The sequence below is a fragment of the Eleutherodactylus coqui genome, chromosome 5, assembly GCF_035609145.1.
Source record: "Eleutherodactylus coqui strain aEleCoq1 chromosome 5, aEleCoq1.hap1, whole genome shotgun sequence".
NCBI classification, from domain to species: domain Eukaryota; kingdom Metazoa; phylum Chordata; class Amphibia; order Anura; family Eleutherodactylidae; genus Eleutherodactylus; species Eleutherodactylus coqui.
In genome coordinates this window covers 124,282,772-124,308,878 of record NC_089841.1, presented here as the reverse complement: position 1 = coordinate 124,308,878, position 26,107 = coordinate 124,282,772, and the positions used below count along the sequence as shown (strand labels likewise).

Here is a 26,107-nt window from a genome sequence, read left to right as displayed (position 1 = left end):
GCAGGAGCAATGCATTTTCTGAAATCAGCAGCAGAAGCACAGCCAACGTCAAGTTAAAATCCACGTCGTTTGTGTGTAGTTTGACTATCTTTTGCAGAAAAGCTCCAGATTTTGCAGCTGTATTTTCCGCTGCTGAAAATCCACAGCATTTTCACCAAGACTGGTTCCACACAGGGCTGCGGAATTTCCACAGCAGACATTCTGCCGCAGATTAGCAGTGCAGGGTCTACCTTAAAACCCTCATCATTTGGTTTTATCGTATATTTTTATGCAGAGTTCACCCCTTCATTGAAAAAAATATAGATTCAGCAGCGGAAACCGCGATAAAATTAACATATTGTGGAATTAAGTTCCACAACGCACGTCAATTTCTGCATGGGTTTTGTGCGGATTTTTCTGGAGCTTGTGTACGAGAATTTTGAAGTTTCATCCACTTTGCTGCTATTGTAAATGCAGAGGAATTTCTGTGTGGAGAGTTCACACAGAGATTACAAGGCAAATCCACTGTATGGACCCAACCTTAAAGGAGTTTTCTACACAGCCCTCGTCGGGATACACCGGTGTTGGGTGCTAGCCACTATATAGGGTTCGGAGCAGTGTATCCCAATAGGTGCTGCCTAGAAAATCCATTAATATTGGCTGAGCGTTTCCCAGTCTGCAAGCCATGGCACCGTTGGCAGGTTCTCGGGGCAAACCAAGGAGCCGCGCACCCCAGTTGGGAATCACTGCTCTAAAAGGGTCACAAATTTTCTTTTTCAATAAAATAGTAGAAGCAAAGATAAGAAAAACCGCGCAATATATCTTATTACAGAAAAATGCCTCCCACCCCCCAGCCCACTTATCAGGCTCTCCTTCCCATCTCCTGACTCCTTGACTGGTCACTCTTAGCAATAAAAATCTGTACAAAGCTATGAGCCTTCAGCTGCAACCCATAGGAGTCTATGGAGACAGAAAAGGTGGGGTGGTGGGGGGGGATTTCTGCTGGAGGGAGACTGAAGCAGAAACACAGAGGCTGCTGAAGCATCCAGTAAATAAGTTTTCATCCTAGTCCTCTAGTCACATCTACACTGCCATATAACGCTCTCCATGATCCTGTGCTACAGAGAGCTAGAGAAGACATTATCCTGCTCTCTAATATGTGCAGTGCATGGCGACATCATAGCAGCTAGTCTACACCCACCAGCTCAAGGAAAACTGAGACCTACAGAATGGGGAAAAGGCTAAAAAAATGCACTATAAGTCATAAAAGGGCCAGAAATAGTTGTACTTCATATACTATACATGCACATGACTTATCCTGAAGTTATCTGAAAGTTTAGTTATGCCTTAAAGGGGTTGTTCAGAGAAGAATCCTTACCCAGACCTGCAGTGTTGGAACTTCCACCGTTCCAACACCACACGTCCAGGTAAGAATTCTGCCTCCCTGTACAACTCCTTTAACTATTCCGGGCCTTTTCTGTAATTGTCGCTATTCAAAGCGCACCTAGGTCACGATTGCCTGTCCACAGAATATTTATAAAATGGAGCAGGGAGGACAATTAATATTTCTAATAGATTTTTTGGAATAAGTCTATACATGATCAGCAAAATTCCTGGCTGCAACCCAGCCAACAAAATTTTTGGATACTAACTAATAATCAGTCCTTCCGGCCAAACATCATTGCCTGTTCTTAGATGTTCTTGAGGCGGAAGCAATGTGAATCCTCATTATGAAGTTCCGTTTTTAATAAAAAGTCTCCCTAAAAGCTGTTAAAACTGCACTGTAAGGGATAGCTGCATACTAATGGCCAGCATCCTGGAACGGGTTATTAATTAGTGCTAGGAAATGCCATCAGTTTTTGATTGTAGGGGTCCTAACGGCCGGTAAACCTACAAATCCTAACAAAGAAGCTGTTCTGGCGCCATGCGCACTTCCAAGTTTTTTCCTGGTGACTAATTGAAGAGGAGAGACTACAGCACAGCTCCATGTACTTGAAGACGTATAGGGGGACACACCTGCAATGTTCAAGTGTTCGCATATATACCAAAAATATTACCACCACCACTGGATTTGTAAATTCAATTCACAAGATATTAGCAACCAAGAATTCAGTTTCCAGATAAGATGAAGAATACAAAGAATGTAAAACTACGAGAATAACTTTAAAAACGTCTGAGTGTTCTTTAGTGACACCAGAGCTCCTCCATGTGGCTGTAAGAGGTACTACACCATTATAATAACCTGCTCAGCAATTCATATGGATTGATGAAGGACATTAAGCTTACCCAGGTACTAATGCCCTGGAAAAAAGCCTCCTGTTCTTTCAATAAATGAACAAGATAACTTTCTTTGAACGTAATTTAAGAGGTGAACAAAAGGCTTTTAAAATCACCCTACGGTGACAACTCGCTGATAACCTACCTGCATTTTAATGTGGGACCCTGGAATATTGTGCTCTGTGGCGGCACTTGGATTTCATCCAGAAATTATGTCCTGGTGTTTTGCAAGTCTGCTAGACACTTTATGACTGCTATTACAGACTGAGAATAGTGCAGCATTAATATTATTTATAACGCTCTGACAGTTTTAGCAAAGGTGTATTTTCTACAAGTCAAGGATAATGAACTCTCCCTAGAAGAATTTCCTGCGGCAAGTAGCGCTGTCAATGTGTGCATCAATCTACAGTGGACATCTGCATGTGACTGAGCCCTACTCAGAAGGGATCCCATTACAGCAGTTATAGTGTACACACATACGCCTTAACCTGCAGTAAATTACCTTAACAGCCATTTAGCTGCACTAATGCACCTTTTCCAACAGCATTTTTTTGGGCAGTTTGCTGATATAATACTCCAACTTCAATATGCAATCAGCATTCACTGAATTAGAAGATTATTCATTTTACTGTTAATATAGAGCATATGCATATATATCATACAGACCTGAACACCAATTGAGATCGCTTACATCAGTCCTTGTCCCCATAGGGGCTCAATCTAAATTCAACTATTCTCATGAAGAGTCCAAGCAAAATTTGAATGGACACTAACTTTTTGCAAAACTTATGCTCATCTAAGAACCTGTGTGTCTCATCAATTTTGTAATCTACTTGCATGCACATTTTTGGTTTACCCTGGAACATCAAGTTTGAAGTGCCTGTCTCTAGGGGGTTTCCCTTCCAACAGCTTTGTAATCCACTGCCTGTAGTTAGGCCTTTAGCGGGACCAAACAAGGCAGCATGGTAAGCGTGGGAGTGGGAATCTTGGCCAATGCAGTACTAGCAGAATGGCTGCTTAGGACATCCCTCACCTGTATGTGGATTGCAAACAGCAGAGCAGCAAAAAATAAATAAATAAAATAAATTAGAAACATTTTATACGGAGAACTGAATTGATTGAGCTCAAACGGAGTATAAACAGCAGCAAAGCAATGGCCAAAGAAGACCTGGGCTGCTTTTGACGCTTTAAATAGGAGCGATGCTGAGCTCAGGAATATATTGAATCTATAATTTATTTATTTTTTATTTTTATGGGGATGGAAGGTGGGGGGGGGGGGGGTGCATAGAGTACATAAAAAAAAACACCACGCAAATATAGACGACTGCTTGTAAAACACACCAAGCTATACTCGCCTCTGGGAATTGCTACACTGTCACAACCTGTGAGTACACAGCTTCTATCCGGTCTTGTTTTGCTAGGCTGGGAGGGTTATCCCACCAGTCGGTAGTGAGGGCTGGCAGACAGGCAGACTTTTATCTTCTATTATTCCCTGAAGTGGCTGATGTGTATGACTGCACCTCGGCTTAAAAAATAAGAGGTCATTTTTAGAGATGAGCGAACGTATTCGGTAAGGCCGATTTCGCAATCGAGCACCGCGATTTTCGAGTACTTCACTACTCAGGTGAAAAGACTCGGGGGCGCCGGGGGGCGTGGCGAAGCGGGGGGTAGCAGCGCGGAACAGGGGGGGAGCTCTCTCTCCCTCTCCCCCCCCCCCACTCCCCTCTGCAACCCCCCGCTCACCCACGGCACCCCCCCCAAATCTTTTCATCCGAGTAGTGAAGTACTCGAAAATCCCGGTGCTCGATTGCGAAATCGGCCTTACCGAATACGTTCGCTCATCTCTAGTCATTTTCAATTTGGAGGTTCCATGTCCAGGCTGCCTGAATTGAAGGTATGACCTATCGTACTGGTCATACCACACATAGCACAGTTTTTGGCACCAGACAGACATTAGTAAAGCTTGAGCAGGGTTGGTAACCAAGGTTATAAATGGGCAAAATTACAGTGGTTACTTTAGAGAAGGAAAAAAAAAAGAACACTGACCTAGTAACCATGTATAAAAATATCAGGGGTCAATACAGAGATCTCTCCCACCAAGCTGGGTACTCATTTTACAGACCTGGGAAGGATGGAAGGCCGAGTCAACCTTGAGCCAGCTACCTGAACCAGACGGGGATTGAATTTGCAACCTTCATAGGACTGCATTTCTGCTGGGCTCAGTTCTTTACTGCAAGATCAGTGAGGCTATAGAAGTCTCTGTTTGAGGACATGATAGCAAGAGTCACTAAAAATGGGTCTAGACGCCATTCTTGGGTGTAAGAATAATACAGATTATGGTCACTAGATTACGGAGATGGGATATTGATAGAGATCAGCAAGTATATTCGGAAAGGACAGATACTCGGTAAGGACAATACTCGCTCCAGTACCTGCCTGCTCGCACGCAAAGATTCGGGTGCCGGCGTGGGTGAGTGCTGTGTTGCGGGAGTGAGCAGGGGGGAGAGATTGAGAGATCTCCCTCACTGCTCCCCGCTGGCACCCGAATCTTTGCGGGCGAGCAGGCAGGTACTCGGTAAGAACGATACTCGCTCGAGTATCTGTCCTTACAAAGTATGCTCGCTCATCTCTAGATATCGATCCAATAAAATTGTTTTTGCCTCTCTCTGGATTAACATTTCAGGATAATAAACTGAAAATAAACTGAATCGGCACATGTCGCTTTAAGCAATAGAAACTATATAATTCATGGATTGTCAAATGTTAGGGCTCCTTCACACGAGCTTATGCGCATATATGCTTGCCACAACACAGCGTATGAACAAGGTTTGAAGGGGGCCATAATCCGGTTGTTGCACGCGTGTCTGTGCTTATTACTGTAAGGCCAGTTCACATGAGCGTGGGATGCACCCTTTCCATGGAATTAAATGGCTCTTCAGGCTGCCTGCCCACAGGCGATTATCCGCAAGCGATTTATATCGTTGCTATGGAAAGCGCAGCGTCGGCGTCCATGAGCGGAGAATCATAGCAATTCTCTGCTCATGGGATTTAAATGGCAGCATGCTGCGATTCTCTGCAGTGAGCCTGTTAGATAGGCTTACAGAGGAGACCTCAGCTTTCCCCCTCATCCCCCACAAAAGAATATTGCTAGCATATTCTGCCTCAGCCATGGACAGGGGGCCTTAAGCCCAATTTAAGCCAGCTGTCTTTTTCCAGAGTTTTGCAGTGTCGAACCCTTCCCCTTGCGTATTTTCATACCTGCCATAGGCCCCATGCACACGGCGGGATTTCCCGCAGAATTTCTGCCCATGGAAGCTGCCAGAGGATTGCGTTAGAAAACACAATCCTAGGCAGGCGGCCGCGATTTGTCTGCGCGAACTCCCGCACAGAAAAATCGCAACATGCTTTATTTCTGTGCGGCCCGCACAAAAAGGTCACTTCCCGGCCGCCGGCTCCACTCTGCCCATGTGCCGGCTGGCCGGCAGCCGCGGGAGAGGCGAGCGCCGCACTGGTCCCTGCAGGGGCTCGGGTTGGGTCAAGCTGCGAGAATTCTCGCAGCGGGATCTGACCCAGCAGTCTGCAGGCGACCATAGACTTCTACAGCACTATTGCTACGCAAAACACAGGAAAATAGAGTATATTCTATTTTTTGGCGTGCACTTATGCGATCAAACCCACTGATATTAGTGGGTTCTTCTCTGTGTTTAGCGCATATTTGTAAACACGCTCGTGCAAAGGAGCCCTTACAATGTATCTGTGAAGGTAAAATGCCTCAGCCTGGAAACAAGCCTGTTTAGTGCATTGAAACCGACTAATCTCCTATGAGAACTACCAGGCTACCACCGTACACCTTATACTGCAAGCCAAATTATTAATGCCCATGACCAACTTAGATTTGGACATATTTTCAGTCTTTGGACAAAAGGGATGGTTTTTACCCATTGACAGCAAACCAAGATTTATAAAAATGGGAAGAAACTGAGCGTGTATCTTGGTAATGTGCAAAAGTTACATAATGATAGTGAATACATTAATTCTGAAGATACAGACAGACTTCATATATAACCCTCTAACATATGAACTCTCAATATTCGGTAATAATGAAGGAATTGAAGTTCTACAAGCAGCGATATTCTTCCAACAGCAATCCACTTTTATGGCGCCATGCATTATAAAACGCATCAGATCTCTCTTCATTAGGCGACACTAATCATCGTGACCTCTCCAACTTAAAACTTTGAAGCAGGGAAAAGAGTGGGCTATAGATGAGATGTGATTACTTAATGAGCCGGACGATTATCATTATGAAATGGCAGCCAAGAGTCACACTGGAAGCGCACAGACGAATCTGCACATTCATAAGATGTAATGGGACAGTTTTTGCAGATTGCATTGAAGCATGTCCATATAAAATACCAGAATGTGCAACAAAAGCGGAAAGTGTCACCTACCAAGTTATGTGAGGTCTCCTCGTAGTTAATGGAAAGCCAACAATTTCAGAAAAATAAGAGCCGTTTTATCCATCATCTAAAAACATGGCTTTTCATAAAATGTAGAAGCTCTTGAGAAATATTGTATGGCTGAGTGCAAGCAGAGAGTCTGTGCCACGTGGCACTCAAAAGAACGCAGACGGATGTTACACATGAGCGCGATCATAAAAAAAGCCTACCAGCAAAGCCTGATTCCAGCAGGCTGGCACTTATGGGGTAGGGTGCAGGAGGTTTTAATAAAGGAGATTAGTTGGGTGAAAAATCAGAAGCAGTGTTAGAAAACACTTTATGGGAAGAGCAGTAGATGCTTAGAAAAATCAGAAATCCTGCAAATGAATGGAAGCGTGCCTGGGATATCTAAGAGACATAAAAAGGAAAAACAAGAGCCGACTAGATGTGTAAGATGAGCAGAGTGCTTTTTCTTCCGCCAATGTCTGGGTTTCTATCGTAGCCGATGTACCTTGTTCAGATATCCTTGAGCATTCCAAAATAGTTGAGTAACATCCAACTCACTTTGCTGGAGCTTTTCAGGTGGTGTAAAGTACATGAACTTTGGATACCTCGCATACTTCACTCTTTGGTCACACAACTTGTTACTTAACCCCTTAAGGACCAAGCGCTGTAAATTTACAGCACTTGGTCCTGGACTTTAGGCCCAATGTCCATGGCAGAATTTGATTTGTGGAAGATCCGCAAATCAAGCCGCCTATAGTGATGCATTAGTGTCCGCAGAACAATTATTAAAAGAATGTGGATGAAAAAGAAAGAAAATAAAATCGCAGCATGCTTCATTTTCTGCAGATTCCCAAACAGACGGCGGCACACCAGCAGCTGACACTGTGGATGTGCCGTGGATCCGTGGAAAAGCGAGAGATTTGGAGGGGGGAAAAAATGCACTGTGAATGTGCGCGGCACGCCAGCCTGTGCACCGATCACATCCGCCATGCAGAAGAAAGAAGATCCAGCCAGGACGGAGAAGACCCGCACTGCAGCCGGATAGGTAAGAAAATGTCCATAAAAGGTCCACGGCTGCGGGCACAGGTGGAATCTGCTGCAGGATTCCACACTTGGAATCAGTGTGTGCCCGAGGACATGAGACCTTAAACCCGGCGATAGTAGAAATACAGCACAGGATGGAAGACTCAGCTCCTGCAGTCAAGAAAGAGCGGGTCGGGTCCTCGGCTGTAAGTCACAGCTGAGAACCTGGAGGCGAAGGGAGCAGCGTTTAACGCTTCAGCCTTCCCCTTTCTCAGGTACACAGCGCTCTAGAGTGCACATCAGTAACACAATGTAGGGACTCTGAGCAAAAAAAAAGATTAAGGTTTTCCTTTTTTCTACTTTATTAGGAAAAGGTTTAGTTTTATAGGCAGAAATCCCTATTTTTGCTAGCACACAGCATAGGTTGTTTGTTTCCATGAAGACACATAGCTCTGCATAAAAGCTGTATGCAGAAAACGATGTGGTATTTAACCATTTACAATGCTGATTTGCTATTGAAATAAATAAATAAGCTGGTAGAATAAAAGAAAGTTCCAGGACTCCATACCCTGTGAGCAGATTCATGTTTATTACAACCTTCGCTGCTGCAGTAAATTCCCCGCTCACTAGATAAGTGTCAGAGTACTGTACACACATAATGGATTTTTAAATAAGCCTGCTTCTTAATATTCCCGTCTAGATTTATCACTTCTCTGCAGCCATCGAAGGTTATCCACCTGCTTTAAAATACAGCATCTCCTCTTCCAACCGGGCCTTATGCTGCTCCATACAATGCACCTCCCAATCTCTAAAAATCTCCTAGCATTGCAGAACTGCGCACGGGGCTGTTTTTGATCCAACTTAATTTACAGATTGTCCATGAGCTTCAAGATTACCTTTTATTCTCGTCATTCCCCCTCTGGGAACTCGGTCTTTCTCAGTGTCATCTGTTTCATTGTTGGCAGAAGTGCAAAAGATCAGTCGCAACAATTGGCGTGCCGTTCCCATCTTAAATGGCATATACATAATTCAGTCAGAAACGGGGCTTCTTAAAGGAGCACTCCGCTTACACAAAGGGCCGTCAAGTGAATGCTAATCAAATGTTATTAAAGTTTGCAATGTGGTTCTGCTTTGCATTTTGTGTCTGTAGCTCTAAAATCCATCACCTTCCCCTGGCCCATCAGGCCTAATTCCCACGGGCGGATTTCCACCACAAATTACGCAGTGGAAATCCGCGGCATTGCCTCGCAGCCATTAGGTGAGGAATTCAAACTGCATATAAGCAAGGATGTGGCGGCCATCTTGGAAAATAGTGATGTGGTAAACATCAGAAATGAACAGCAGGATGAGGTGGTAATGGGCGATCGATGTATAACCATAACCAGCTGTGGATGAACACTGTGCAAAACATCGTTCATATCTGGGATTTTTGGACATTCACTTCACAACCAGAATACCCCTTTAAGTTTCTCAATTAGATCATTCTCACCGATAAAACAACGAGCTGAAATTAGTACATAACAAAAGGGACAAGCTTTATAATAATAATCCAAAATCGTTCATAAGTCATATGAAAAAAGAAAAACAAAACCATTCAGTCTTCAGCATAAGCCTTTATGCAGCCCCAATAACACATCACCTACCTACTTGTCTCATGGACATGCGCACTTGTAGGGTTCCACATACAAGCCATTACTAGGACTACTTTCAGGCTTTACCCAAATAGATTGCTAAAAAGCAATTTGGCCTAATGAGGTTCAGATTTTTTTTACAGAATTGCGCAGTGTATTGCACATTTTCCATTTACTTCTATGGGGACCTTTAGTGCGCAAAAAAAAAACTACTGTATTTTCAACACTGCTAAAGACGCACCCCATTCATTTCAATGGGCAAAGCAAGACGTTTTATAACGCAGAAACGCACGAAAATAGAACAGACAACGCTTGAAAAAATACAGCGTTTTAGTGATTCACAGAGATTGGAAAACAGTGATTGAAAATGCAGCGTTAAACGCAGTAGAAACATCTGCGTAAGAGTGGCCTTAGGCCGGCTGCACAGGGACAGGTCGGATCTGCGTAAGAGTGGCCTTAGGCCGGCTGCACAGGGACAGGTCGGATTCTGCATGCAGGATCCCACAGCGGAATATGGACCTGTCCTTGTCTAGCAACCGTGTGCACCTTGCTTTTTCCTGTGTTGCGGATGGCAGTGGCGGCTCGCCGTTGGTCATGTGCAGTACAGATTTTTTTTCTCAAATCTGTGCTTTTCCTGCGCCGCCACTAGGTGATGACTCAAGTACCTGCGACCTATTCGCAATGTCAATTGCAGACGGGCCGCAGGTCGGACGGCTTCCATTGACTTCAATGCTCTGCACAAAAATAGAACATAGTGCGATTTTTCCTCTGTTCATGGAAATCGCAGTTCTATTCCGTGAGAGTGTAGGTTAAGGAAATTTTGTATAGCATGTTATGAACGGTATTTGCTGCGGATGCTCGGTGCAGACGCCAACCGCAGATTCCGCAATGCAAATCTGTTCGTGTGCAGCCAGCCTTAGGCCCCCTGTCCACGAGCGTTAGGGAGATGCTGCCCGGGAGCAGGAGCTTCCGCCAAATCTCCGCTGGTCAGCCCTATCTGATAGATAGGCTGACTGCGGAGAATCAGGGCAATTCACAGCATGCTGCGAATTGCCCGCCACGAGCGGAGAATCGCAATAATTCTCTGCTCATGGACAGTGTGCCGACGCTTTCCATAGCCGTGCTATGGAAAACTTCAGAGGGCGTGATTCGCCAGCAGTTTACCTCCGGCGAAATCACGCCCGTGGACAGGCACCCTTAGGCTCCTATTTTACACAGTGTTACTGTCTGAAAAATGTGGGAGGAGCTACAGTGATTAGGACCCGCCACTTGGAGGTTGAGCTATTTAAATTGTTCTTGCTTGACTTTTTTTTTTTTTGTTTATTTTCTTTTTGAAAACCGTTAAAAGCTTGTAAGATTTGGCAAATAAACCTAACTTGCAACATGCATGGAGTAATTTGGACTGCACCATGTCCAACAAGCCTAGAGAGTTTCCACCCAAATTATGCTACATGTATAGTTCTAGGTTACAGCAGTACTGATACGTCTCCTTCAGTCGGTTATTCGGCTACTAGAGTCAGATGGCAACAGGGAACTGGATCTCTTCAGGCCCGCTCTACAGTTAGAATCTTTCCCTTTCCAGAAGAAGGTTTCTGACAGTCTCCGATAAGGAATATTTTAACAAAAGCTTTACATATCACTACTTGACAGGACCTAAATCAAACACAAAACGCTATACTGAATCCAACAGCATGATTGACGCTTGTACAATAAATACAGTGCATGTCAGTCATCATAGATTGGTTTTACGGAGTACATGCCTAATAGCAGCGAGGCAATTTACTTAAAATCCATTTTACTATGAAACAGTCACTCTCATTTATGTCTATCACGAAATCTCAACTGCAAAAATTATAATGGCCACTGAGAAAATGTAGTCCTATCTACACGTACTGCAAAATGATCAAATACTGAGCCAAGTCAGAACAGCAGGGAGCTGGCGGGACCCCCAGCTAGTCAGCTCCCTCCCCTTAACCCCTTGAGGACATGGCCTATTTTGGCGTTAAAAGGGTTTGGTCCTTACAAAAAAACCTTGTCCGCCCACTGGATCAAACCTCAAATAAAAAAAAATTAAAAACGAAGAAAAGCACACACACCTCTTCTCCCAGAGCCCAGGACGCAGCCAAGAGCCGCTGCCAGTATCGGCAGTGACTTCTGGGTAGACCTCAGGTGTCCGTTGCGGCTTTACAGTACATATGTACAAACTCCTGGTAATTATACTGCCCGAGTACGTGATCTGACAGGTCAACCCCTCCTATGTACCTACTGTAGTCAAAGATGATGTCTGGCTAAGGGGTCTCTGTACTGGTACCTCGTGCTGGGCAGGGGTACTGCTATGGCCATGTATGGTGCTCAATATAAGGATAGCCCTCTTACCTCTATACGTGACAATACTCTATTGCTGCATAGTGCCCGCTCTCACCCCTTCAGAGAATTTGACCAAGCAACAATTTTGGAAAATACAGAAAAGCATCCCTAAAAGTGCTACATGCCAGACTTCTACTGGGAACGAGGCACTGGAATAGGGGGGACACTGGTGTAAAGATTATCCAGGTACAGGTGGTAACCCAGGTCCTATAGTGGGGGCATCAATTTCCACACAATTTTCCCTGCAATTCCCAGGAAGGGAGGGCATTCTAGGGGCTGAATTTTAGGTACCCTTCCCCTCATAAATCCTGAACTTATGGGTGGTACCCTGTTGTACTTTTGCACAGTCTGTACATTTTCATGCCATACCGTGCCCTCTAACTGGGAAGCTACTGGCAAAATAGAAGCTTAGATTTGAAATGTACCCAAAAAGCACAAAAAAAATTATTGGGTGGGTGACCATAGCAGGAGCTTTTGGGTTGTTTTTTTTTTTACAAAAATCCCAGAGTTTAATCAGAGGAAAACATTTAGGGATTTTATTGACCAATGTCCCAGCCATGGCGTATGTTCGGCATCAAGACAGACAGGCACCCCTGCAGAGCTTAGTTCAGAGAAGCTTTTGCTGTGCGGAACATCATGTGCAGTTGATTTGGGCGACCCACTTGAGGGGTGTTCAAAATGTGATGCTGGATTTCCACAGTCACCAACATTTGGGTCCGGGAGAACGGTCACTTTCACAAGAGGCCTTTCAGTATAAAGTGCGCAAGTGGGGGCTTCCACAGATCTGTTCGCAACACACACAAAAAAAAAACGCAAAAAACACATTTTCCCCTCAACCCCAGAGATCATCCAAGGGGTATAGATGCACTAGTTCAACATTGGGGAAAGGGACTGGTTTATGCCTTTCCTCTAGTTCCCTTAATCCCCGGGGTGTTGCAAAAATTCAGACACGGAAAATGCTCTGTCATTCTTGTAGTACGGGTTTTTTGCCCACAAGGATGCTCAGTAGGTTCTCCCTACTAAGGTGTCTAAACAGCAGCGATCCCATACTGCTTCCACCCCACAAAGATCTGGCGCAAGGTCCCCTAAGGCAACAAGGTGTGGCAGGAATGCATCTTTCAGCGGTGCTGCAGAAAAATCCACCCTATTAGGCAAGGGGTTTTTCGTGTAAAGTACGGATACGTTGCTGGCTAGTAGGAGGATACAATGGATAAAATTTCTGTCTGGAAGAAGAATTTTTTTCCTGGAGCGAGAACAAGCATTTGAATTATTTCATTGCCAGATTCAGTGATAGTCTTGGAGTTCTCACAAGGATTGGATCTGGGGCTCTCGCCTAGTACTCTTAAGCCGGCTGTCCATGGGCGTTGCGATATTCTGCCGCGGGGAGCACTAATGTTACTGCGATTTTCCACGATGAACCTATCATTATGTTAGGTTCATTGTGGAAAGTCACCGCATGCCGCGATTTTTATACGCGAGCAGAAAATAGCCACCATTTTCCGCTCATGTACATCAGACTGCACTTTCCATAGGTATCCTATGGAAAGTGTTCATTGCATTACCCGTGTGCGGATTATCGCCACGGGTAACACAGTGAAATGTCGCCTGTGGACAGGAGGCCTTAGGCCTCTTGTCCACGGGGAAAATCCGGCCCGCTACGCATTCTCCATGGAGAATCTGTAGCGGGTCCCTCCTGCCCCGCGGACATGAGCGCTGAAAAGAAGAATAAACTTAGCCGCGGCGGACCGTGCAGATCTTCTCCTCTTCACGGCCGGATCTTCTTTCTTCGGCCGCGAAGAAGAGAAGATCTGCACGGTCCGCTGCGGGTAACTTTACTCTTATTTTAGGTCTCCCACGGATCCGGACGGCTTCCATAGGCTTCAATAGAAGCCTGCGGGAGCCGTCCCCGAGGGAGACCCGCACCTAAATGGAGCATGGTCCATTTTTTTTCATGCTCCATATTTTTTTTAATTCACTTTTATTGACTATCCGCGGGTATTTATCTACCCGCGGGTGGTCAATGCATCCCTATGGGGTGCGGATCTGCGTGCGGGAGAAGAGTTAAAATCCGCTGCGGATTTTAATTCTTCTTTTCCCCGTGGACATGAGCCCTTAGGGTACAGGTGGCAGTACTTAGTGGGTTTTTTTTTTTACGAAACAAAGTTATCAGAGGTGAGTGGGTCGCTAGGTTTTTAAAACGGCATATAGACTAAAACCTAGAGTTACTAATCTGGTTCCTCCTCGGAACTTGAACAGGGTTCTTTAGGCACTGTCAGGACCGTTTTACCTATAGAGTCTATATCGATTAGGTGTTTAATCTTTAAAACAGTTTCTTTGGTAGCCATTACCACAGCGCATGGAGTCCGTGAGCTCCAGGCGTTGTCAGTCCGAACACGACCAAAGGTGGTATCTCAATTTCACAGATCCCAGGACGTAATAGTCCCTTCGTTCTGGAATGGTAAGGAACGATCCATTTCCTGTATCTCAGAAGAGCCGTTCTGCAGTATATCAAGTCCACAAAATAGTGAAGGAAGGATAAGGATTTGTTTCTGCAGTTCCTAGGAAAGAACAAGGCTAGAAAAGCAGATGAGTTCCCCATCTAGATAGATCCGTTCTGTCACCACAGAAGCTTACAAAGCGCTTAACAAGCCAGCCCCAGGGGGCTCAGAGCCCACTCCACCAGGGCCATGTTTGTTTCTTGGGCAGAGCAATCTTCCGCATCCATAGACCAAATATGCAGGGCTTCAGTGTGGGAAAGGCCACATACCTTTATCAAACATTATAGGTTGGATGTTTGGGCAGATAAGGACTTGTCCTTTGGACACAGTCTTGTCTGGGGGGGTCCTGCCCTAAATGTTGTTTCACAGCTGGTATTTCTCAGCTGGTGCCATCGTGGAGACGGTAGGGAAAGACTTACCGGTAATCCTTTTTTCGGGAAGTCTCCACAACAGCACCCGTATATTCCCTCTTCTTTCTTTTTGTTTTTGTGATTTCATCATAAATTAAGCAAAGCTTATTTTTTTAGTTAGATCCCTGCCTCCTACTAGCTTCATTGAAAATACTGAGGCAGGTGAGCAAGGTGAGGAAGCAGAGGAAGGTGGGGAAGCTTTAAACTTATCTGTGTGTTTCCTGTCCTATCAGGGGAAGATAATCTCAGTTGGTGCTGTCATGGAGGCTTCCCAGAAAAAGGATTACAGGTAAATCTGATCTAACTTTTTGTACACAAGTCTCTCCTCGGATCTCTCTCTCCAACCACCGATCATACATTGCCATGGTTGGAGAGAGAGCTTGCACTGTAAACCGCCTCAATTTGGGCTGCTGCGCCGTGATTTGGTCAGGTAACATATACTGACCAATCACAGCAATTGCTGGGGGCAGGACCACTGTAATTGGTCACAGTGACAAGTAAAACTAAGATCAATAAAAAAAATATAAGATCAATAAAGTTTTACTAATTAAACATAAAAAAAGTAATAAAAGTTAAATTACCCCCCTTATGCCATATCTAAATGCATATTTGGTATTGCCACGTCGGTAAAAGTCCGAATTATCAAATTACTGCATTATGCCACACAGTGAACGTCGTCCAAAAAAAAAGCCAGAAATGTACTTTTCTGGTCACCTTGTCTCCCAGAAAAAATGCAATAAAAAGTGATCAAAAAGTCGTATGTATTGCAAAATGGTACCAACATAAACTACAGGATGTCTCACAAAAAATGAGTCCCCGCACAACGACATTGACGGAATAATAGAAAAATGTTATTGCGCGCAGAAGATAACAGCAGAATATAATTTTTTTTAAATTAAATGTCTTTAAAAAGATAAAAGTAAAAAAAAAAAAACAAACTATACAAGTTTGGTATCGTAGTAATCGTACTCACATGGTATAAAGTTACCATGTCATTTTTATTGCAGTTTGTGCACCGTAGGGAAAAAAAAAAGGGGGGGGGGGGGGCACACTTAACGGAATGTCGTTTTTTCATTTTACTCCACTTAGAATTTTTTGAAAGTTTTTCAGTACATTCAGTAGTACCATTGAAAAATACAACTCGTTCCGCAAAAAAACAAGCCCTCATACAGCTACGTCGATGGATAAATAGAGTTACGATTCTTTAAAGGAGGTGGGGGGGGGAACGAAAAAAAAAGGGGGCTGCGTCATTAAGAGGTTAAACAGAGCACGTAACTTTAAGTCATGTTGCGCCAAGTACCAAGCGACCAGGACGGAAACTTACATCCTGTGGTATTAAGGGGTTGTCCAAGATACAGGTGCTTTTTATATATATATTAAAAAAAAAAAAAAAGGGTCCTCCACATGCTAAAGGTAATAAGCTCATATGCACAGCTCGTTGCCTGGCAATGGCTTCGGGTCTCCCATTTTGGCCCAAAAGACAACCCGATTTTTTTGGAGCTGGCATCTTAACTTTTCACAAGCCGTTAACTTTATTTATCCGTTGACATGGTCGTATGAGGGCTTATTTTTTGAATGGCAAACTGTAGGTTTTTTTGGTAGCGTTTTTGGGTCCATTTTTTCGAGAGCATAGTTGCATCCAAAGTCCCATAACACTTTTATTTTTTCATGGATGGATCTCTGTGAGGGCTTGTTTTTTGTGTGTGCCAAGCTGTAGTTTTTATTGCTACCATTTAGGGTATATACGTGCAGGATAAATAGTGTGTTCAATTTATTGTATAGGTCGTTACATATACAAGGATACCAAATATGTTGTAGCTTCTGTACTACTACAATAGCGACCATTGGTAATGGCAAGCTGGGACACCAGTATCTGGCATCCGGTTGCTGTGGCAACCCATCGGTCCTCCACGATCTACACAGACTGCAGCATGTAAGTGGTTAACAGCAGAGATTGAGGTTCTCTTCGATCTCTGGTGTTGCAGCAGGAGGGTGGCTATCAGGGTGCATTCAAACGACCGTATATCGGCTGGGTTTTCACGCCCGGCCGATATACGGCGTCTCTCTCTGCGGGGGCAGGAGGCTGGAAGAGCCGGGAGCAGTGCTCTGAGCTCCCGCCCCCTCTGCGCCCCCCTGCACTATTTTCAATGAGGAGAAGTGGGACAGGGCAGAGCTAATTCTTGGAACTTAGCCCTGCCCCCGTCCTGCCTCTCCTCATTGAAAATAGTGCAGGGGGGGTGGAGAGGAGGCAGAGAGGGGGTGGGAGCTCAGTGCACTGCTCCCGGCTCTTCCAGCCTCCTCCCCCTGCAGAGAGAGACGCCGTATATCGGCCGGGCGTGAAAACCCAGCCGATATACTGTCGTCTGAATGCATCCTAAGGCACAGCCGGCTCCTGCTGCGGGATGAGAAGCTGAGCCTGCGCCGTCCACATAACATAAATTAGAATCATAGAGATGAGAAGAAAAAAAAATGTACAGAGACATAAATCACCAGAAAGTGAGCCAAAAATGCACCAGGGCAGGCTCAATCCCGATAGAACCTGCTAGTATGCAGGGAGTCAGATTGCAATAAGAGGGAGCTAACTGTTCAGTGCAGACCAGCATACAATCCAGCCCAGATTGGGGGGAGGGATGGCTGCTAACAGTCTTAACTGATACCAAGGATGCCAGCCATAGTCAAGTGTGACACCATACAGGATTACAACCCCTACTGGCAAAGCAGCAGATCCCCCTGTATGACCGCAGTGTGCCACACCATCATGACATCATGGGCTGCCCGGCATCTATAGCACTCTGCATGCAAATAAAAACTCCAAAAAATGATAAATGCGGGTGTTAGGCCACATAACATAAGTTTAGGTCCTGTTGCTTTAGGTACCCCACAGCCAGGACATAAACTCAGGTCATACAGCGTTGAGGGGTTAAAAAGAAAAAAAAAATCATTCTGCTAGTTAACTATACAGATATAGCAATTGTTAACATGACAGGGCATAGTGAGAACTGCAACGTAGTTCAATGCTGTTAACCAAGTTATCATAATGTGTTAAATATTAAGTTACCTTTTTCACCATCTTTAACACAGATGCATAAAGGCAACTAATAATGTGTGTAAGAGTTCTAAGGATTTGTATCTATGACACTTGGGGTGTAGTGATAACACACATATCAGCTGAGGTGCACTATGTCCCAGTAATCAATTCCCAATATGAAGTCTGATTAGAAGGGCTGATAGCTGCTGGACTTTGCCTCTGAGCAGATAGGCCTGTCCCTCTAGACTGAAGGTCACAGAAGATTAAATGAAGCAAACACCTTTAACGAAATAATTCTTACCTACAACAGAGGCTCCTCTCTCAGCAAACGCCAGGGCGTACACTCTCCCCAAGCCTGAAACAGATATTCGGAATAGATTAATACAGTGCCCGAAGAAGATAACCCTCAACTCCTTCTAAAGGCCCATTTACACAGGACGAGTGTTGGGCAAATGATGCTCACTTGTCCCTGTGTCTCCGCGCTCCCGTCTCCTACATGGGAGCAAGAAGAGCTTACTTGCACACAGAGCGGCCAGCAGGGGGCGGGGCAGTGCAGGAGATTTCTCTCCTCTTGCTCCCCTGCCCCCCTCCATTGAGATACACAGTGGCCGTTCGTTATTGAACAGCGGCTGTTTAAGCTGAATGTTGAGCAATGAGCTTCATCGCTCATCTTTTATGCAGTTTAAACAGCCACCGTTCCATAGCGAACGGCCGCTGTGTATCTCAATGGAGGGGGGCAGGGGAGCAAGAGGAGAGAAATCTCCTGCACTGCCCCGCCCCCTGCTGGCAGCTCCATGTGTGAGTCAGCTGTTCTAGCTCCCGTGTAGGAGCCAGGAGCGTGGAGACAAAGTGTAAATGGGCCGTAACACTTGGCCGTTCCACTGAGCACCATAGATAAAGTTAGTAATGGACAAAGCGGGACAAATGCTTCCAAAAATCTAATTTAAAGATACAACATTGTGCATAAATGAACACACCTGCCGGAAATCTTCCAAGCCGCAACAGCATCGTCTTCCATCAATTTCACAAACAAATGAAGAAAAATTCGCAAAAGTAAAACTTTGCTCTTTCTGCACTGCTGCTCTAACCCAGGACACGGGCTCTGGTTACATAGGATTAACTATTACTCTACTGCTTAAAGAGGAATACAAACTTAAAAACTGTACATAGACTGTCAAGTTTATAAAGATGATGTTCTAGGCTTTGGACACCTTTGGCAGGGGATGGGCAAATATATATATATATATTTTTTTTTTATTTAAATGCTCGCATGTTGGACTGAATCCTTTTAGGCATGCAAATAGTGTGAGATTTGTACGCTGCCCGATGCATAAATCTGATACAGATATGAAATCCATTCTTTTTAATTGAGTTCATTCAGATTTGCGATGCTATGAAGGAAAAAAAATAATAATTGCAGCATGTCCTAACTTTCTGCTATATCGCCCATTGTCTCTAGCAGTGTCGGCCCCATTGACAACAATGGGAGAACTCTGCGATCCTCTGCTGCAGCTGTCACAACAAGGGCAGGAGACTCGTTCATTCCCGCAGTGATGTGAGGCTGTTTCCACACAAAAACGCGTCACATCCATGGGTTTCACATGGATGGCAGAGGGCGATAATGTTATCGCCAGTGCGAAGGAGCCCTTAGGCTAGGTTCACACAGGGCGGATTTGCCGCGGAAAATCCACCTGCGGCCGCTAATCCCACGATTGGCCAGTCATGTGGACGAGATGTCAAAAATCTCGTACACATGGGACAGCCAATCCGTCTCAGCAAAGCCGGCGCTGCATCGTGGATTCCCCGGCCGCAGCATGTCTATTTCTTTTTTCCGTTGGGGCCGCGCTCTCCTCTATGGGAGTGCAGGCCGCAATGGAAAAGCATGCAGCCAAGCCGCTCTAAAACCCACAGCTAAGTGCCATGGGTTTAGAAGCTGCTCTTTCCAGGCGAAAATCTCACGGTTTTTCACTGCGGTAAAACAGCAAGATTTCCAGCAGGATTCTGACCCGTGTGACCCCAGCCTTAGTCTTCTGCAGATTCTACATGTCCCTGTATAAAGAAACAGCATTCTAAGTCTCAATAGGAGCGCCTGCCCTCATCTCTCCTCTCCTGCGCTTTTTATCAGCTAATGTATGAACACGTTTATCTTCACTGCGGTCATATATTAGCTGATAAAAGTACAAAGTTTTTAGACATTATTGCAAAAGTGATTGTCAGCCCAAAATACATGCAGTTAAGGCCGCCTGCACACAGGCAGGTCGGATTCCACATGCAGAAAGCGGCGCCGGCGCATACCTGCTTTCTTTTCTCTTCATCTGTACTGTGGATGGTCCGCAGGGCGAGCCGTCAGACATGCGGTGGGCAGATTTTTTTTTAAACTCCCGCTTTTCCCATGACAACCCCTAGCACTGACGCAGAATCCGCAACCTTTCCACAATGTCAATTATGTAAAGGCCCGCAGATCGGACAGCTTCTATTGACTTCAATGAAAGCTATCTGCCCGGAATCTGCGCAAAAATGGTGCATGCTTTTATTTTTTCTCTGCAAGCATGTGCAGGAAGAATCACTTTTCCATAGCATGCTATGGACTGTATTTGCTGTGGAAAACGGAGGCGGGCGTCCGATGCGGATTCTGCAATGCACATCTGCCCATGTACAGCAGGCCTAAGTGAGAAAAAAATTGGATTGTTTGTCTTCTGCAGCTTCTACACATCTCATTCTAAGTCTCAATAGGAGCTCCATTAGTGAGCCTGGACTCCCGATCTAGCTTCCTTCTGCTCTCTCCTCCACATTCTTATAAGGTAATTTAGGACTACAACAAAGAAACTTTGTTGTGGCCATATTTCCCATCCACAGTGAATATATTCTCGTATGGGCCAGGCCAAGGGCCCACCAATGGACACCATGCTATCTGCCCACAGAAGGTATAGGCCAGATCATATCACAGGGTTCTCCCCCCATTCACTATCCCTTTTGAAAACTTCAACCAAAGAACAAATGTTTCTCAGATTTTTGCCCTTAGAGCGGGACAACAGCTGGGATACACACCCGCAGCCTCCCTCTATGGGCACAAATCATATGATCCCTCATGCGACTGATGCTGCCAACTACCGACCCATCTCAAACCTCCCCTTCATCTCCAAACTACTAGAATGCCTGGTTTACTCCTGCCTTGTAAGCTATCTATCAGAGAACTCTCTCCAAGACCCCCTACAGTCTGGCTTCCGACCTCAACACTCGACAGAAACTGCCCTCACAAGGGTATCCAATGACCTACTAACAGCCAAATCGAGGGGCGATTACTCCCTACTGATCCTCCTCGACCTTTCCGCAGCATTTGACACTGTTGGCCACAAACTCCTCCTCTGTATGCTTCGCTCCATTGGCCTAATGGACACTGCCCTCTCCTGGTTCTCCTCCTACCCATCTGACCGCTCTTTCAGCGTCTCCTTTGCTGGCTCTACCTCCCCTTCTCTTTCCCTTGCTGTTGGGGTCCCCCAGGGCTCGGTCCTCGGCCCCTTTCTTTTTTCTATCTACACAGCCCCTATTGGACAAACCATCAGGAGATTTGGCCTTCAATACCACCTGTATGCTGATGACACGCAGCTATACACCTCTTCCCGTGACATCTCTGCACCTTTACTCCAAAACATCACCGACTGTCTGTCCGCTGTCTCTAACACTATGTCCTCTCTCTACCTAAAACTAAACCTCTCTAAAACTGACTTACTGGTATTTCCACCCTCCACTAACCGACCTCCTCCTGACATCTCCATCTCAGTGTGTGGCGCCACCATAACTCCTAGACAACATGCCCGCTGCCTTGGGGTCATATTCTCATATCTCTCCTTTACCCCCTACATCCAATCTCTGGCCCGAACATGTCAGCTGCACCTCAAGAACATTGCAAGAATCCGCTCTTTTCTCACTGTGGACACGTTAAAAACGCTTATTGTCGCCCTCATCCACTCACGGCTCGATTATTGCAACTCGTTGCTGATCGGCCTCTCCTGCACCAGACTCTACCCTCTCCAATCCATCCTGAATGCGGCAGCCAGGCTCATCTTCCTGTCCAGCCGCTACTCGGACGCCTCTGCCCTGTGCCGGTCACTGCACTGGCTGCCTGTTAAATACAGAATTCAATTTAAACTCGCTACCTTCATCCACAAAGCCCTCCACAGCGCAGCACCCCCCTATATTGCCTCCCTCATCTCAATCCATCAACCAGCCCGTGCTCTCCGCTCTGCTAACGAAACCAGACTAAGCGCCTCTTTAATTCGAACTTCTCACTCCCGCCTCCAAGACTTCTCCAGAGCAGCACCGGTCCTCTGGAACGCACTACCAAAGGCTACACGAGCAATCCAGGACCCGCAGAACTTCAGGCGTGCTCTAAAAACGCACCTCTTCAGGGAGGCATACCGCATACCCTAAGCAAACCCCTCTGTACGCTGCCTGATAACATGCTCCCTGACCTACTGACTGCAATCACTGCTAGCCATCATAAACCGCTCCTGCAGTCATAACGATTCTGCTGTCACACGGCCAAATGTCTGACCATTGTCTATGTGTATAGCATCGCTCACTCTCACCTCGCCATACCGTGCACATCTCCAGCCCCTTTACCTTCTGTATCACCCCATTACTTGTAGTATGTAAGCTCGTTGGAGCAGGACCCTCACCCCTACTGTTTCCATAAACTGATTACTATATGTAACCGTGGTTCTGTAATGTTTGTACTTTTGTCTCTCTGTATTCCCCCTGTCTATGTAAGCGCTGCGGAATATGTTGGCGCTATACAAATAAAGTTGTTTATTAATTATTATTATTAGTGCCCTAGCCGCTAGCATCATCTTCTTGGAACAGAGATGGCACTGAAGCCAAGGGGAGTAAGCAACTAGATCCCAGGTTTCTATACCCCCTTCACCACACTAAACCACCCAGGATGCTGAAATTAACCTCTTATCCCTCTAGACCGCCAAGGAAGGTGACATTAGCGCTTTCCAATTTACCTCTCTCCTGCATAGTGTAATATACATACCTACGTAATACACATTAACTCGTGTTTAATTTTAAAAAATTGCTAACAAAATCATCATGACAGTTTATTTTTATGCATTTAATCCCACCCAAAATAAATAAGAGCTGGGGAGTGTGCGGGAGGCAGGGAAATTGGATTGTAAAGGGCTAAAGGGGGTTTCCAGGGAAAATGCTATTACCGACCTCTCCCCAGCTGATCGAGCGTCCGCTGACAGCACTGCAAATACACAGAGGTCAGCGCAGAAACTACTGCTTCCATCCTTGTGTAATGGCAAGACTTACATCACCAGACTCAGCGGGCCAGCAACTTTTAGCCCATAGACTTCGCTTACATGCCTCAAAGTAGCTGACAGATGCCCTTTACCTTCTATCAGCACTCCTGGAGGTCTAGCACCAGGGCTGTGGAGTTGAAGTCATGGAGTCAGAGACCCATTTTGGTAACATAGTATGTTGGGCTGAAGGGAGACAATGTCCATCTAGTTCAACCTGTATCGACCCCCCCTTGTTGATCCAGAGGAAGGCAAAAAGAAACCCAATGAGGTAGAAGCCAATTAGCCCATCGGATGGGGGAGGAGGGGTCCTAAAAAGATTCCATAATGGCAGTTAGAATAATCCCTGGATCAATGTTTTGGAAGTTCCCACCCATCACCACATCCTCAGGCAGAGAGGACGTGGTGGAAAAATAGTGGTTTATATAATAATGTATGTATGTATGTATGTATGTATGTATGTGCACGCAATGTTAAGAAAATTGTAGATCAATACATCAGTTAATTATTTTTCCTATTAGATTGTAGACTAGGAAGATATAGCATGCTGCTACTACAAGTAGTGAAGGGGTTAAATGAAACCATTTCTATATATCTGTGATGTCATTTATGATGTATTCAAAGTTTCACATTGTTATATATTAGAAATCATTTGATACCGCAACAGGCTGGTGTGATTTGTATTTCTCCCGAGGGCCCTGTGCTTCTACACCAGATCTGATTGTCTTCTCCTTGGTAAACAAATCAAATCCACACACACGAATTTAGGAAAGTTTTGAAATGTCCTATAAATATATGTTCTATTCATCTAAGCCCCTATTTATCATAAACATGATAACTAGGATGTGGAAACAGAAAATCAGTTATAGCCTTTCCATTAGGCCAAGTATCCATGTGCTTTGGCCTCATGTCCACGGGCACGCACAGATTCCGCATGGGAAATCCCGCACGGAATCCACCTGCTCCAGTGACCCTGTGTACCTGCCTCTGTCTTCTTTCTTCTGTACTGCAGATGTGTGTGAAGTGCTGGCCGGCACACATGTGCAGTACAGATTGTTTTTTTTAAATCTCATGCTCTTCCCGCAGTATCCGCGGCCCGTTCACAGTGTCACCTGCGGATCGGACGGCGGGAACCGCAGTAAAACGGAGCATGCTGCGATTTTTAATCGGTGAACGGAAACCACAATTGGTTTCTGCTTGTGGGCACGAAAAATCATTTTTCTATAGCATGCTATGGAGGGTTATTGCTGCAGGGTCCGGAGCGGAAGTGTCGTTAATATACAGCGCTTGGTCTTGGGCATTAATCCTGAGCCATAGTAAGACCACGGTGTGTGATTAATGCCGCTTTAAACACGGGCAACAAAATTGGGCGATTTTCTCACATTGAGACAGTACTACAAATCTCATATGTGAAGCCCATGCTTTCCAATGGGTTCCTTCACATTAGCGATGTATTGTAGGCTGCTACAGTGCGCAGATTCAAGAATTGCGTCATGCTCTATACAGCTGCAATTCGCAGTGTTTTGTAACCCACGTTTCCCTATGGAGCCTTCCTTTGTGTTGCATCGCACAAAACCCAGAGCACATACATTATACGGAGCGCAGGAGAGCATGTGCTCCAGAAAGATGGAGGAGCCAATCAGCGCTATGCTCCCAGAGGTGCTGTGATCAGGCGTGGATCGCGGAATCCGCAAGTGTGAGCGAACTGGCTAAAGTCGATGCATTTCAATGTCCGCGTATTACTGTGTATCGTACACACAGGCAGCAATCGCGACATATGTAATTCAAACCCGCTCGTGTTAGACCGGCCTAAGGGCTTACTGCTGGCATCCCCCCCCCTGGCTGCTACTGCTGCATTACTGGGTCACTTATACACCCCCGGTGAGCAGCATCAAGTTCTCTGCAGAGAAGCTGTGAGCCTTCAGCTGCACCCCTGCCCTTCTAGTTTGGCCTCTGGCCCAGTCCGATCGCCCGCGCTGATAACCGCTCGCCATGGTGCCCTTTGATCCCACTACCCCATCACTAGTGTGCCAGGCGACCAAAGTACCAAGAACTAGCTGCAAGTTGCTCTAAATACTGGAAAATAGACTACACCTCCCAGCATGCACTCCGTCTGGACATGCTGGGAGTTGTAGTGTCAGAGAAGCGGACTATCTAAAAGTTGCATGTGCTGCAGGGGACCGTGGAGCGCAGCTGCATGCAGAGCAGGTACCCTGACAACGCATAACCGTGTGTGCCTCCCCCGAGCCCGCAGCGCTCACCTCCGCCCGCTCCGGTCACCAGCACCACCCGGTTATCAAAGCGCAGAGGAGAAGCCATGTCGCCTGCAGGAACCTCAGCTGTGACAGAACCGGTCTCCGGGACACTGCGTGCCAAGCCTCGCTTTGACAGAGTGGGCGGGGCAATTGTTATGATTGGTTGGCTAGCACATGGGGGCGGCCTCGCTAGTAGAGTAGGCGTGTCTATATAGAACCAGGAGGCGCGGCTGTAACCCTTCCTTGCCTGGCGGTAGAGAAGTGGGTTGTTTCCATAGCAACCAATGGGAGTCCGTGTTTCATATTACAGTGTAGTTTAGGATCTGAGAACTGAGCTCTGATTGGTTACTAAACCACCATCAGAGGATGGATTGGCTGGCACTGCATACAGTGTGTGATGGACCCAGAAACCTGTACCCCCAAGCGCTGATGCGAACCCCGCCTTCACCTTAGCATTTGTATTCTCCAATTTTTTATTCCATCTTTAAGTGACCCGCATGTTTTGAGACATAATTCTTGTTCTCTGCCGCCCCTCCAGTGTAGGCATTTTGTAACTGCCTACTACACATTGTGTGCTACTGCCTGATTGGCCATTGCTGCTCACACAAGCCACATATTCATCATTACACTTTGAGCATGCATGGAGTGCATTTAAATGCCCCAATCGATGTTCTGGGAGCCTGCACTGCCCCCTGCACTGAGATCGCTGGTTGCTGTTCAGTAGCCATAAGAGCTGGGGGCCTTCTGAAAGGTCCTAAAGGTGCCATTGCAGAGCCCATGGTGTGGCTTGATAGACTGCGTGTCAGATGGCATTACATCATACTGCAGGAGCAATCAAAGCATCGCAAGTTCTTATAATGTACAAATAAGTTTCAAAAAAGGATATTA

General features: G+C 45.8%; 1 protein-coding gene across 1 annotated transcript in view; it reads right to left on the bottom strand.

Moving 5' to 3' along the window:
• Positions 1-25,339, bottom strand: part of HSD17B4 (hydroxysteroid 17-beta dehydrogenase 4) — a 269,906-nt gene extending 244,567 nt beyond the window's left edge. Inside the window, exons 1-2 of the mRNA XM_066603105.1 lie at positions 25,226-25,339; positions 17,960-18,013 (exon numbers count right to left, since the gene is read on the bottom strand). Coding sequence (XP_066459202.1) covers positions 17,960-18,013; positions 25,226-25,283 — 112 coding nt within the window. The 5' untranslated portion in view covers positions 25,284-25,339. The remainder of the gene's footprint in view (positions 1-17,959; positions 18,014-25,225) is intronic.
• Between the last annotated feature and the right edge of the window lie 768 nt (positions 25,340-26,107).